The sequence below is a fragment of the Sinohyriopsis cumingii genome, chromosome 10, assembly GCF_028554795.1.
Source record: "Sinohyriopsis cumingii isolate HCF-2022 chromosome 10, ASM2855479v2, whole genome shotgun sequence".
Lineage (NCBI taxonomy): Eukaryota > Metazoa > Mollusca > Bivalvia > Unionida > Unionidae > Sinohyriopsis > Sinohyriopsis cumingii.
In genome coordinates, this window is record NC_142970.1 from 37,702,198 (window position 1) to 37,717,597 (window position 15,400).

Sequence of the window (15,400 nt, forward strand, 5' to 3'; positions counted from 1 at the left end):
TATTATGCACATTTCCTGTAAACGTCGGCTTTTATAGATAATAATATTAATCTTAGTGTTACATGTACTTTAGTCAATACTTTTTTCAGTAACAGAAACTTGACATTGGGAGACATATATCGACGATAGAAATGATCTGATTAATTACCTTAAGTCACAATATGAATTAATTATTGGTTCTGGATACATTTGGAGAAAAAATGGCCACTTGTGAAGGGAACGTTTTTACATTTTTTCACTAATATGCTGGGGCCCCGAGTGGCCGAGTGGTCTAAAGTGCTCTTCATTACGGATCACTGCCATCTCACCTCTGTCTGCGGCGGTTCGAGTCTAAGATTCAGCCAATGTGGGCATGTGAGAAAGCTTGCCAGTAGCTCTCGTGGGTCGGTGGTTCTTTCTGGGGTTTTCCGGGTTCTTCCTCCAACATTAATACTGGCCGCTATGTATAGCCTATCGTGCTGAAAAATGGCGTTAAACCCCACAACAACAACAACAACTACTAATATGCTGGCCACTGGTCGCATTAGAGGGGTGGCCATTCTTGAGGGGTACTTTTGAATACAAACTCGGTGTCAAGGGATTCTGGCCATAAGAAGCAGGTGACCACTGGTCAGGGGGCTGTTGAAGACGGGACTACTGTATACCAAAAAAGTTTTAAAATTTGCATGCAATGTCAATTCGAGCAGGATTTTTATTATTGTGCATCCTAGATGCAACCCTGTAAAATGGTGGGTTAACTGTGTTTAAATGTTACAGATGTATTAAATAAACTTTATCAATTGTGCAAATACTATAAATAAGGCTGGATTTTCCCATTAAGTGAATTTATCTACACCTGCATGTAGACAAGTTATTGGATTTATAGACTGGTCTAATTTTTCATCTTGTATCATCATGTGTAATTTTTTGTTCAAGTTTTGTTCTATTTCACCTTATGTTAATAAATTGTGATGAAAAGGTAAAGCTCAGCACAAGTTTTTCACAAAATTAGCATAAGGTATGTTCTGTACTATGCATTGTATTATATATTTATTTTTTTGTGTTACATACTGTATCAGGACCTCTGTATTATGTTTTGTGATACACATTGTACCAGGACCTCTGTATTATATTTTGTGACACACATTGTACCTGGACCTCTGTATTATGTCTTGTAATACATATTTAATGTTTTCATCCGATATTTACAAGAACTTCACAATATACTTATACGAGTCCTATTGAAGCACTTGGGAATTTTTAATAAAAAGAACAACAAAGCAGTCTTAAATAGACATGCCAACAAGTGGACAGAATTTTGTTTTCCATAAGATCAATTCTAGCTAGGGAATGACACTTTTTTTTATTATAGTTAAAAAATGACAATGTTTTAATTACAGTCACAGAAAAATATTTATTAATTATAGTTCAAGTTGACAGATTTTTTAACTGTACTTATAGAATGACAGAATCTGTAATATTGTACTTGATGAATTACACTTTTTTCAATGTTTAGCTTTAGCCTGAGTTCATTCTCAGAAATTTAAAGAATATGAAACCAAAGTTTAAACAATCCACATTGTGGTGTCACATAAAAATTAAATTGTCAGGCTATAAGTTTCAAAGAAAACACAAGGGATTTTTTTATATTTAAGATCATACAATTTTCTGAAACTCAATTCTCAAACAAAGTTGGCATTTTTTAAAAACATTCATCAAACATGGCAATATAAACAACATATTTCCTTACTTTCCATCCTGGGACAAGGCTAATCCATTTGGCAACAAAAGTCCATCTGATGCAAGTTTGTAATCATTTCCATCAAAATACATGATATTTCCAAATGGAAGCTCCAATATATTTTCCATCACATGGCTCCAGTCTCCTCGGAAATGGCAATAGTTTGTAAAGTAGAAGGAATTCTCTCCTGTGGCAAGCACATCATTGGCTCTGTCAACAAAAAATATGGATTCACATAAATTACTCTCTTTATACATTAAAAACTGTCTCTTTTCATGTTTTATTTGTACTGGATAGAGAAAACAGAACTGATATGGATGATGAAATTAGACACTTCAGTTTTTATATTTTTTATGATAATGATAATAACAGAGATAAGGGTGGAGGTGATATGATGAAAACAATGTTGATAACAAAGTCTGTGGTGATGTGAGATGATAACATCTGCAAAAACTTTAAAATAAAATTTTAAAGTACCTTTAAAGGTTAAAACACACTGAGTTTATAGTGAGCAAGAAATGACTGCAAAAGGTAAGGTACACACAAAAAAATCTTATTCAGCTGATGCCAATGACAACGAAGCCACAAAAGATGACTTAACCTCTCCATCATTACTGGGCATGACATAGCCTCTCCATCATTACTGGGCATGACATAGCCTCTCCAGCATTATTGGGCATGGCATAAACTCTCCAGCATTGTGGAGCATGATATAGCCTCTCCAGCATTGTGGAGCATGACATAGCTTCTCCAACACTGTGGGGCATGACATAACCTCTCCAGCATTGAGGGGCATGGCATAAGCTCCCCATCAATGATAGGCATGACATAACCTCTCCAGCATTATGTGGCATGACAACCTCTGAGCATTGTGTGGCATGACATAACCTCTTTAACACTGTTGGGGATGGCACAACCTCTCCAACATTGAGGGGCATAACATAGCCTTTCTAACATTGTGGGACATGACATAATATCTCCTGCACTGTGGGGCATGACATAAACTTTCCAGCATTGTGGGGTCATGAAATTACCTCTCCAGCGTTGGTGGGACATGAAACTACCTCTCCAGTATTGTTGGGCCTGAAATTACCTCTCCAGCAGTGTGGGGCATGAAATTACCTCTCCAGCAGCATGGGGCATGAAATTACCTCTCCAGCATTGTGAGGCATGAAATTACCTCTCCAGCACTGTGAGGCATGAAATTACCTCTCCAGCAGTATGAGGCATGACATTACCTCTCCAGGAGTGTGGGGCATGAAATTACCTCTATAGCATTGTGAGGCATGAGATTACCTCTCCAACATTGTGGAGCTGATCAATTATGAAGAAGCCACTACAAGTATCTGTGATATCTCACACAATTCTGGTAATATCCCCATACTAACCCTTTGAGAGCTAATTCTGACAGAATCTGAGATTTGTTGTACTAATGGTTTTTCCTTCGCATAGTTTGAATCAGAGGACAACATCTTGCCTGTGTTTTAAAATAAGATGTATGTTTTTAATAAAAATGAAGATGGAATATATTAGGTACCATTCTCACAAACATGATACTATAAAAAATATCACAAGTATCTTTTGAGAAACACAAAACATCTTAGTGTCCAAGACTAACTCTGATTAGCTTGATTACTGGGATCTATTTGATAAATGTTCTCACCTTGCTGGAGTAATATCATTTTAAAGATGCAGAAAATATCAGGAACCTATCCTGATTGCATGAATTTTGTTGTTGTTTTTGTTGTTGTTGTTGGGTTTAACGCCATTTTTCAGCACACGATAGGCTATACATGGCAGCCAGTATTAATGATGGAGGAAGAACCCGGGAAAACCCCAGAAAGAACCACCGACCCACAAGAAGCTACTGGCAAGCTTTCTCACATACCCACATTGACTGAATCTGAGACTCAAACCAGCGCAGACAGAGGTGAGATGGCAGTGATTCGTAACGGAAAGTACTTTAGACCACTTGGGGCCCCCATGATGTGTAGATACAAAAAGATACATACAAATCAATGGCTGGATCTATGCAGGTAAAAAAAGTACATAAAAATAAATAGTCGGATCTATGTAGATACAAAAAGGTACATACAAATGAATGGCTGGATCTATGTACTAGGTAAAAGGGTACATACAAATGAATGGCTAGATCTATGTACTAGGTAAAAAGGTACATACAAATGAATGACTGAATCTATGTAGGTAATAAAGGTACATACAAATGAATGGCTGGATCTGTGTAGGTAATAAAGGTACATACAAATGAATGGCTGGATCTGTGTAGGTAATAAAGGTACATACAAATGGATGGATGGATCCATGTAGGTAATAAAGGTACATACAAATGGATGGATAGATCTATGTAGGTAATAAAGGTACATACAAATGGATGGATGGATCTATGTACTAGGTAATAAAGGTACATAGAAATGAATGGATGGATTTATGTAGGTAATAAAGGTACATACAAATGAATGGATGGATCTATGTAGGTAATAAAGGTACATACAAATGAATGGCTGGATCTATGTAGGTAATAAAGGTACATACAAATGAATGGCTGGATCTATGTAGGTAATAAAGGTACATACAAATGGATGGATGGATCTATGTAGGTAATAAAGGTACATACAAATGAATGGCTGGATCTATGTAGGTAATAAAGGTACATACAAATGAATGGCTGGATCTATGTAGGTAATAAAGGTACATACAAATGAATGGCTGGATCTATGTAGGTAATAAAGGTACATACAAATGGATGGATGGATCTATGTAGGTAATAAAGGTACAAACAAATGAATGGTTGGATCTATGTAGGTAATAAAGGTACATACAAATGGATGGATGGATCATTGTAGGTAATAAAGGTACATACAAATGAATGGCTGGATCTACATAGGTCTTAATATGCTGCAGAAGATTCTCCCCTGGTACAAACTCAAATTTCTCTATGGTATCAAAACCTGGAGGATGATTCACAACAAACAGGGTGACTTGTCCTGAAAAAAAAATGAATTTTTTTCTTCTCAATGGTATCAAAATCAGGAGGATGATTCACTACAAATAAGAAGACTAGTCCTGAAAAAAGATGGATTTTTTTCCTCAGTGATATCAAAACCGACAGGATGACTTGTCCTGAACAAATGAATTATTTCATTATTACTGAAACTGACATGGTTATTAAAATTTTCTAAATGGTGTTTTAACACAGCTCATTAAATACATTTAACTTATGCCTACAATTCATGTTCTGCTTGTTTGAAATATTGAAATAATTGAGACACAATTTATTTCCAGTGCAAAAATTTGACCATTGTATAATCTTCTACATTTATTTCAACTTTATCTTCAATTTGTCCCATCCTCCCATCCACATATCTAACTTGCAAAAATGTTACAGCAAAAAGTTTGACACAAAAATCTTACCAAAAAACTTTGTTACAAAACTTTACCATAACATTCTGACACAAATCTATCCACAAAACTTGGTCACAAAGTTTGATTGTTGATGCTGTCACTGCCTTTGCTGCCAGAAAAGTGATACCTGTGTCACAACAAATCTATGTTACCATACTATAAGCAGTAATGCAAAGTCATACCTGTGTCACACCATACCTATATCACCATACCATCAGTGATAATGCATAGTGATATCTGTCTGACCAAACCTGTCACCATATCAGCAGTAATGCAGAGTGATGCATGTGTCACACCATACCTATGTCACTATACCATCAGCAGTAATGCATAGTGATACCTGTGTCACACCATACCATCAGTGCTATTGCATAGTGATACCTGAGTTACACCATACATGTCACCATACAATCATTGGTAATATATACTGACACCTGTTTCACACCATACCTATTTCTGCATATTATCAGTGGTAATGCATAGTGATACCTGTGTCACACCACACCCATGTCATCATACTATCAGTGGTAATGCTTGTGAGATGATACTTAACAAACACATGCAATTTTAACTCAAAAAAACAGGGTCAAGAATGGATTCAAGGAATCACAGCTACATGCATTCATGAAAAAGGACAAAAAAATTAGTGTAGTACTGTTTGCATTATAAAACAGAGTTACTGGTGAGCATGTGATATTTGTCAGCAATAATGAATAAATTTTGAAAAGTAGCCTCTGTCAATTCATTATTTGTGTTGCATTAATTTTTGCAGTTTTGTAAAAGAAAAATTCATTTTTGTATTTTAAAAAATTCGAGGATATACGTTTGATGTCCTATTGTTCCCAATGTTAACTAGGTCTTTGATTTGTAAGGAGTCCTACTGTAGTATGATATGACATCAGTTCACTGGGTCTTTGATTTGTAAGGAGCCCTACTGTAACAGTTCATTGGGTCTTTGATTTGTAAGGAGCCCTACTGTAACAGGTCACTGTGTCTTTGATGTGTAAGGAGTCATAGTGTCATCCAAGTTCACTGGGTCTTTTATTGGTAAGGAGTAATGTGATGTGTGAGGAATCCTATAGCTGTCACAGTCTGTTAGGTCCCTGATGTGAATGGAGTCCAACTGTTCACACAGTTCATTAGTAAGGACTCTGGCTGTTGTCAGCCTTTTTGTCTTTGATGTGGAAGTCCCATTGTCATCACAGGTTGCATGGTCTCTAATGTGTAAGGAGACCTAATGTCAGTATGGTTCATCTGGTATTTGATGTGTAATCACACTTAGTGTCTCTACTGTGAAAAGAGTTCTACTGTCACAGTTCATCTGGTTTTTGATGTGTAATCACACTTAGTGTCTCTACTGTGAAGAGTTCTACTGTCATGGTTCATCTGGTTTTTGATGTGTAATCACACTTAGTGTCTCTACTGTGAAAAGAGTTCTACTGTCATGGTTCATCAGGTTTTTGATGTGTAATCACAATTAGTGTCTTTGCTGTGAAAAGAGTTCTACTGTCACAGTTCAGTGGGTCATTCATGTGTAAGGAGCCCTTATTTTATCACATGTCATTGGGTCTCTGATGTGTATCATGTCCTAATTTTGCCACAGTTCAACAGGTCATTTTGATGTGTAAGGAGTTCCACTGCTATTACGGTTCATCAGATCTTTGAGATGTGTGGGATCCTATTATCACTAAATTTTATCAGGTCTATGATGTGTATGGAGTCCTAATATAACAGTTCATCAGATCTTTCATGTGTAAGGAGTCCTGTTATCAGCATAGTTCATGAGGTCTTTCATGTGTAAGGAAGTCCTGTTATCAGCATAGTTCATGAGGTCTTTCATGTGTAAACAGTCCTGTTATCACCATAGTTCATGAGGTCTTTCATGTGTAAGGAGTCCTGTTATCACCATAATTCATGAGGTCTTTCATGTGTAAGGAGTCCTGTTATCACCATAGTTCATGAGGTCTTTCATGTGTATGGAGTCCTAATGTAACAGTTCATGAGGTCTTTCATATGTAAGGAGTCCTGTTATCACCATAATTCATGAGGTCTTTCATATGTAAGGAGTCCTGTTATCACCATAATTCATGAGGTCTTTCATGTGTAAGGAGTCCTGTTATCACCATAGTTCATGAGGTCTTTCATGTGTATGGAGTCCTAATGTAACAGTTCATCAGGTCTTTCATGTGTAAGGAGTCCTGTTATCACCATAGTTCATCAGGTCTTTCATGTGTAAAGAGTCTGTTATCAACCATAGTTCATCAGGTCTTTCATGTGTAAAGAGTCCTGTTATCACCACAGTTCCTCAGGTCTTTGATGTGTGCAGAACCATAATGTCACTCTCCATCAGGTCTTTGATGTGTAAGGAATTTTATGGTCACATTTCATTGAGTCTTTGAATGAAAACAAATCCTACTGTTGTCAAAAGTAACTCGTTAAATGATGCATAAGGGGTACTGTTGTCATCAGACTTCATTGGGACTTTGATGTGTAAGAAGCCATAACATCATAACAGTTCATCAAGTGTTTGATGTGTAAGAAGCCATAACGTCATAACAGTTAATCAAGTGTTGGATGTGTAAGAAGCCATAACGTCATAACAATTCATCAAGTGCTGGATGTGCAAGAGTCCTAAGAAGTCTTCTTACAACAGCTTCAATGGATCTCTGCTGTTTAAGAAGTCTTACTGTCATCACTGTTCATCGGCCTTTATGTATAGAGTCCTATTCTCACCACAGTTTATTGGGTCTTTGATATGTATGGAGTCCTACTGCTGTCACACTTCAGCAGGTCTTTGATGTGTTTGGAGACCTATTGACATCAGAGTTCATTTGGTCTGTCGTGTGAAAAGAAGGAGTCCAACTGAAATCACAGTTTATTGGGTCTTTCATGTGTATGGAGTCCTACTGTCAACAAAATTCACTGTGTCATGGAATTGTATGGAGTCTTGTTTTCACCAAACGTGATTGGGTCTCTGAATCTGTGGTTAGTTACAACCATAAAGCCCAAAACAAGTAGTTGCCCATATATCAAAGTCAACTTAGTTTTTCACATCAAAACTTTGACTCAGTTGTGGTCTTCTTGTTGTTGTTGTAGGGTTTAACACCATTTTTCAGCACACAGTAGGCATGGTGGCCAGTATTAATGGTGGAGGAAGAACCCAGAAAAACCCCAAAAAGAACCACTGACTCACGAAAAGCTACTGGCAAGCTTTCTCACATACCCACATTGACTGAATCCAAGACTCGAACCCATGCAGACAGAGGTGAGATGGCAGTGATCTGTAACAGAGAGTGCTTTAGACCACTTGGCCAATTGGGGACCCCAGTTATGATCTATGAATTCATCCCAATTTGAGTACTTATTCTTGATAAATATTATGATACACCTTTCCCTTGATAACTCGTGCACAACGGGGTCCACAAACATAGACCACACTATAAGCGAGGTGCAAGTTACCGAGGGACCTCCAAAAATTGAGAAACAAAATCACTTTGACATCGCGAAAACCATGGGGGGGGGGGAGCGGCATTAGGGAACTGGGCTGTTTAATGACTGAATCCTCATTTTACAATCACGTCAATAATAATTTTTAATAATGCGCTTTTTCTAATGAAGTTGTTCGTTATTCTGTTTAAATAACATTTTTTTTCCTTCAAATATCCAACATATGAAAGATTGTTCCAACTGGTTTGAACAACAATCATGTGTACGCGAAAAATCTGTGTATTACGTCACGGCTTTTTGTTTTCTTGATGAGTCTGGTTCCTGTAGTGGTGTTTAATAGTATCTTGCCAAATCGGTAGTCCATAATTTGGTAACTAGACTAACACATCTACGTCGAAACCAATTTTTTATTGTTCAATTAGTACAATGTTAATGTCATGATTTCTTATCATGTTACTGTCGTCATTCTTATCATCCCTGAGGATATCTCTAAATGCCAGTTCAAGAATTCTCTGAACCTCGGTTGCCCACAATGGTACGTATCTGTGAAATCAAGATCTCTATTTTACGAAGTATTCATTTTTCGCTTGGCTGCCTTGTTATCTTTGATCGCATTTATGAAAGAGTCAGTTAATTTAAGGTAGTTTATGTTACATACACAATAACGTTTATTATAGTGATCGGTTGATCAAATGAAGTGAGTTCACCCGATGTATGACCGAGGCCGCTAGATTTTAAGTTAGTCCTATTTTTGTGCCTTTTAACTTTTCTTTTAATGCACCTCCTTTTTTTAATCAAAAGACATAATTAACGTGATAATACAAAGGGGACCAGCTGTTTTATTCAGTGCAACAATACAACAAATACTTTCGCAAGTCAGTTATCAAAACACGATTGGCATTTAATTAGGTTCTCAGAGAAATGCTCGCAGTCAAAGCTGTTACAGTAGATTGATGCATTTTACGTTTAATTACAAGAAGACACATTGCATTTATGATGATTACACTTAAAAGGAACAAAAAGATGGAACTAGAATACAAAATTCAATTGATAAAACTTTTTATTTAATTTGTATTTATTTATTTAAGTACTGCCTCCACTCGGCGTAAAGTGATATTTTCATTGATCGAAATTTCCTTATATATCGTTAATTGCGGTGTACTAGGAATGTCGTTTGGAAAGAAAATATAACAAATTGTATGAGCTATTTTTAAATTTGAAATTTCTTAGTGCTGATTAAAATTTCCAGGTTCTATCTACCGTTTTCAATGATAAAACGAGCGATACATCAAAGTTTCTGTTACCAATTTTGATGACGATTTTCTTAAAGTTCAACAAATAGGGATAAATTTTTGTGGTATTTTCGGGTTTAAAAAATGGGATCCACGCCTGACACTGCGTTATAAGCGGGTTCATGAGTTATCAGGGCGCAAGTTAGGGAGTGGTGTATGTGGCTCCCACAGCACTGGAACCATTATAAACATCTCATACGACTTGTATGAAATAAAAACTAAATAAATTTGTTTCTTTAATCACATGACAAAACTGAAAAGTTAGCGTCCCATTTCTAACAAATTTCAGCCCAAATAACCAGCTGCATTTCTAAATTAAAACATAATTGTGCAAAAATGGTGGTGGGGGGAAATGAAAATTTTATAGTAGCAATTCTTCAGTTTTATCAAAAACAAAAATTCCAGTTTGGAAACAAATTGTACAAACTTTCAATTTTAGTACTTTCTCAAAATAATGACTGCTATAAGAGAATGCATGCATAATTAAAATAAATCCATTCCATGAAATGTTTAGGGTCTATGAAGATTTTCCATGGATTGCAGTCTATGAATGGCTGCCAGTTCAGAGTGTGATTTCAGAGTGAAGTGGTAGATGTTGAGACCAAGAATGTATTGTAGCACATGTATTGTAACCAAAATACCCCTTGCCTGGTCCAAGATCACAAAATGTCCAACAAATGAACTCAAATGACCATTTGCTAAGTTGACATGCTGGACACTGGACACTAAGTGCATCGGGGTTTTTTTTTCAAATGCCATCCTAGACTTATCAGAAATCGGACCTTAAAACCAAATGTGAAAACTTGACCCTCATTAAAAAGAAAATACTAGCAACAGGAAACTAACTATTGGAATTTTATGAGTTCTGGGGGATTTTAGCAGCATTTTAAACATATTTTTGGCTATATCATATCAAGAAAATCAGAGCTAAGTGCCTGTTCTAAGGATGCACTGAGGTAGTCAACCCAAAATGGTCTGGGCAGGTATCAAACCCATGATTCTTGGATTATGAGTCCAATACTCTGCCAACTATGCTACCATAACAAGAAAGATGTATAATTATTCCAAGTTTCATCCCTAACGCTCAAATGGCTGTTAAAATATTAATAAAGGAAAATGTGATGGAAAACTTAAAATGTCAACCCAAGACAATAATCATGAAATTTTACGACCCTCAATATGGTAAACAAAACACTTTCAAATGATCATGTAAAAGTATACAAAGTTTCATCCCTAAAATTGAAAGGGATCTAGAGTAATATAGTGGAAAAGAGAGTGTGACAGAAACCTTAAAAGAATGACCCTTTAACCTTGATGCTGAACATAGGATTACCAATGCAACATACAGTAAATGTTTAATAAGTATACCATGTTTCATCCCTTAATCTTTAACAGCTCCAATGTTACAGACCATAATGTAAACTTAAATTGTGTCCTTGACCTTGAAGACATGATCCCCAATGATCTTGGCAATACACCTTCCAATGATGATGTACAAGTATAGTAAGTTGTATTCCTTAATCTCGAACAGCTATTATGTTACAGTGCAATAAGGAAAGTGTGATGGAAAAAAAATACTCAGCCTTGACCTTGAAGACCACACTCCCAATGTAACAAGCCTAACGCAAACCTGCCATCTTGAGTGAAATGAAAATAAGGATGGCAAAAGAAAGAAAAAATACAATCTGAAGAGAAAAAAAAACATCATCAGTGTTTGCAACCAAATATTTATATAAACAAATTAAAAAGGAACTGACATCTCTGCTGTCTGATGCAATTTACTTAATGTGAAAAATTTATGCTACAGTCATACCAAGAAAATTCAATTAACACACTAAATATCAGTAAAAAGATGAAAATGGACAAAAATTGATTTTCATGGTATGACTGTAGTGTATTCCTCATGGAATTTCTGCATCACTTTTGTTCTCTTTGACGGAGGTGCTGCCATTGTGAATCAAAAGTGTTATTTCTATTTAGCATTTCAAAAAATCCAGATTTTAAGTTTAAAATATTAGAAAATCAGAATTTCCAGATTTTTAAACAAAAATTTGGAATAAGTGGCAGGTCAACTAATGAAGATGCATTAAATAAACAAGGCCTCATTCCTTCATCTATGAAAACCAATGCGTAATGGAAAATTTTAAATACTGACCTATGACTGTGACCTTTAAGATAGGACCTCCATTAAGTAGAGGACATTCCTTCTAAAGATCATGTATACAAGATCAAAATTCAAAAATTGTATGCCCCTCCCCCAACCTTTCACAAAAAGACTGGGAATAATAAGAGTAAAAATCTTGAAGACGTTTAATGGTGAACAAGTCCCATACCGAGAAAATAATCTATGCTGAATGATACAAACCCTTTGCTCTTCATTCTTTCATAACGAAGCATGCATAAAAAATAAGATGACAGAGACTACGAGCACATTCAATGCCAGATTTCAACATTCCAGATTTAGTTTTACATTCTCTACTTGACATTAATTATATACATTATCTTCGATCATGATCTAGCTTCACTCACTAATATATCTCATAAAATCATGTAAAATACCTGACTGCTGATCTAAAATGATGATGCCATGTGGATGAAATGTACAATACTTGACTGCTGGTCTTCTAAAATACTGATGCCATGTGGATGAAATGTACAATACCTGACTGCTGGTCTTCTAAAATGCTGATGCCATTGGATGAAATGTACAATACCTGACTGCTGGTCTTCTAAAATTCTGATGCCATGTGGATGAAATGTACAATAACTGACTGCTGGTCTTCTAAAATGCTGATGCCATGTGGATTAAATGTACAATACCTGACTGCTTGTCTTCTAAAATGCTGATGCCATGTGGATGAAGTGTACAATACCTGACTGCTTGTCTTCTAAAATGCTGATGCCATGTGGATGAAATGTACAATACCTGACTGCTTGTCTTCTAAAATGCTGATGCCATGTGGATGAAATGTACAATACTTGACTTCTGTCTTCTAAAATGCTGATGCCATGTGGATAAAATGTACAATACCTGACTGCTTGTCTTCTAAAATGCTGATGCCATGTGGATAAAATGTACAATACCTGACTTCTGTCTTCTAAAATGCTGATGCCATGTGGATAAAATGTTCAATATCTGACTGCTTGTCTTCTAAGATGCTGATGCCATGTGGATGAAATGTACAATACCTGACTTCTGTCTTCTAAAATGCTGATGCCATGTGGATAAAATGTTCAATACCTGACTGCTGGTCTTCTAAAATGTTGATGCCATGTGGATAAAATGTACAATACCTAACCATTTGTCTTCTAAAATGCGGATGCCATGTGGATGAAATGTACAATACCTGACCGTTTGTCTTCTAAAATGCGGATGCCAAGTGAATAAAATGTACAATACATGACTGCTTGTCTTCTAAAATGCTGATGCCATGTGGATAAAATGTACAATACCTGATGCCATGTGGATGAAATGTACAATACCTGACTGCTGGTTTTCTAAAATGCTAACACCATGTGGATATAATGTACAATACCTGACTGCTTGTCTTCTAAAATGCTGATGCCATGTGGATATAATGTACAATACCCGACTGCTTGTCTTGTAAAATGCTGATGCCAATGTGGATAAAATGTACAATACCTGACCATTTGTCTTCTAAAATGTGGAGGCCATGTGGATGAAATGTACAATACCTGACTGCTTGTCTTCTAAAATGCTGATGCCATGTGGATAAAATGTACAATACCTGACCATTTGTCTTCTAAAATGCAGATGCCATGTGGATGAAATGTACAATACCTGACTGCTGGTTTTCTAAAATGCTGATGCCATGTGGTTGAAATGTACAATACCTGACCGTTTGTCTTCTAAAATGCGGATGCCATGTGGATGAAATGTACAATACCTGATGCCATGTGGATAAAATGTACAATACCTGACTGCTTGTCTTCTAAAACACTGATGCCATGTGGATGAAATGTATCTTGATCAAACCCTTTGCTTATCTTCAGGGCAAATGCATCATTCTCCGGATGGTTGAAGTCAAAGAGTAAGATTTTACCCTTGATGTTGTGTTCTTCATGGTACTTGTTTACAGAGTTTGGCAAAAGATGTAACAAAAAACCCTGTAAATATATAAGAAACTGAAGATGACACTATACATACATACATACATACATACATACATACATACATACATACATACATACATACATACATACATACATACATACATACATACATACATACATACATACATACATACATACATACATACATACATACATACATACATACATACATACATACATACATACATACATACATACATACATACATACATACATACATACATACATACATACATACATACATACATACATACATACATACATACATACATACATACATACATACATACATACATACATACATACATACATACATACATACATACATACATACATACATACATACATATTAGAAAATTACCTGATGTCTTTTAAATATTCCAGTAGAAATGTTGAAAACTCATAAGAGCTGTTAAGCCAAATCTTCCGTTCCACTTTGCAACTGTTTTAAGAATCAAAGTAGCAGGCAAGAGAATTTTCATCCTGGGACATAGCAGGTGATTGGAGTGATGCATAGTGTTCGACTGATAAATTTAGTTGTACTCAGTTTTCCAATGGTTAACGTAGTGATGACCAGTATTCCAGCAACTAATGCAGGCCAGTATTCCAGTAATTAATGTAGAAATGCCCAGCATTCCAGTGATGACCAGTATACAGTGTGACAAATGAATCTATACCCAGTATTTCACTGACTAATATAGTGATGCCCAATATTTCAACAACTAATTTAGGCCAGTACTCCAGTGATTTATGGCAAGATGCCAAGTATTCCAGCAACTAATGTAGGCCAGTATTCCTATGACTAATTTAGTGATGCCAAGTATTCCAGCTACTAAAGAACCAATATTTCAATGACTAATGTAGTGATGCCAAGTATTGTAGGTAGGTAGGTAGGTAGGTTTGCAGGTACGTATGTATGTGTGTATGCATGTAACGCTGAATTGGATCTCAGCAAAACGCTGAGGTCAAGTCAAGATTGAATACTGGAAACATAAAGAATTTTATATAAACTTCAGATAGATAAATCCATCCAAATAAATGAAAATATGAAGTACAATAAGATAAACTATCAATGTAAAAATGCCATTTAAAAGGTATTTAAAATGAAAGATAATGGTATTACGTGTAAAACCCTTAAAGCAGTAACCAAAACATTTGTATTAACTAATGCCCATTATTCCAATAACTCAATTATTTGTGCCAATGTGGCTGAATGGTTAGCATGCTGGATTCGTGACTGAAAGATTGTGGGATCAAATCCCACCATCCCACCAGCCTGGATCAGCCGCGGTGTGACCTTGGTCAAGGCACTTTACTCCAACTGCCTGGCTACTAAATAACCTAGTTATGTTGCTTTACCATAAAACAACCAACCAAACCAAAA

At 36.0% G+C, this 15,400-nt stretch overlaps 1 protein-coding gene across 6 annotated transcripts in view; it reads right to left on the reverse strand.

Annotated features, from left to right (window-relative positions):
- LOC149789886 (serum paraoxonase/lactonase 3-like) overlaps nucleotides 1-15,400 on the reverse strand; it is a 107,587-nt gene that overhangs the window by 74,507 nt on the left and 17,680 nt on the right. For all 6 annotated transcript variants that reach the window (XM_089971961.1, XM_089971958.1, XM_089971956.1 and 3 more), the window contains 3 exons: nucleotides 13,821-14,010; nucleotides 4,602-4,725; nucleotides 1,730-1,930 (listed from right to left, as the gene is read on the reverse strand). In XM_089971961.1, coding sequence (XP_089828087.1) covers nucleotides 1,730-1,930; nucleotides 4,602-4,725; nucleotides 13,821-14,010 — 515 coding nt within the window. The remainder of the gene's footprint in view (nucleotides 1-1,729; nucleotides 1,931-4,601; nucleotides 4,726-13,820; nucleotides 14,011-15,400) is intronic.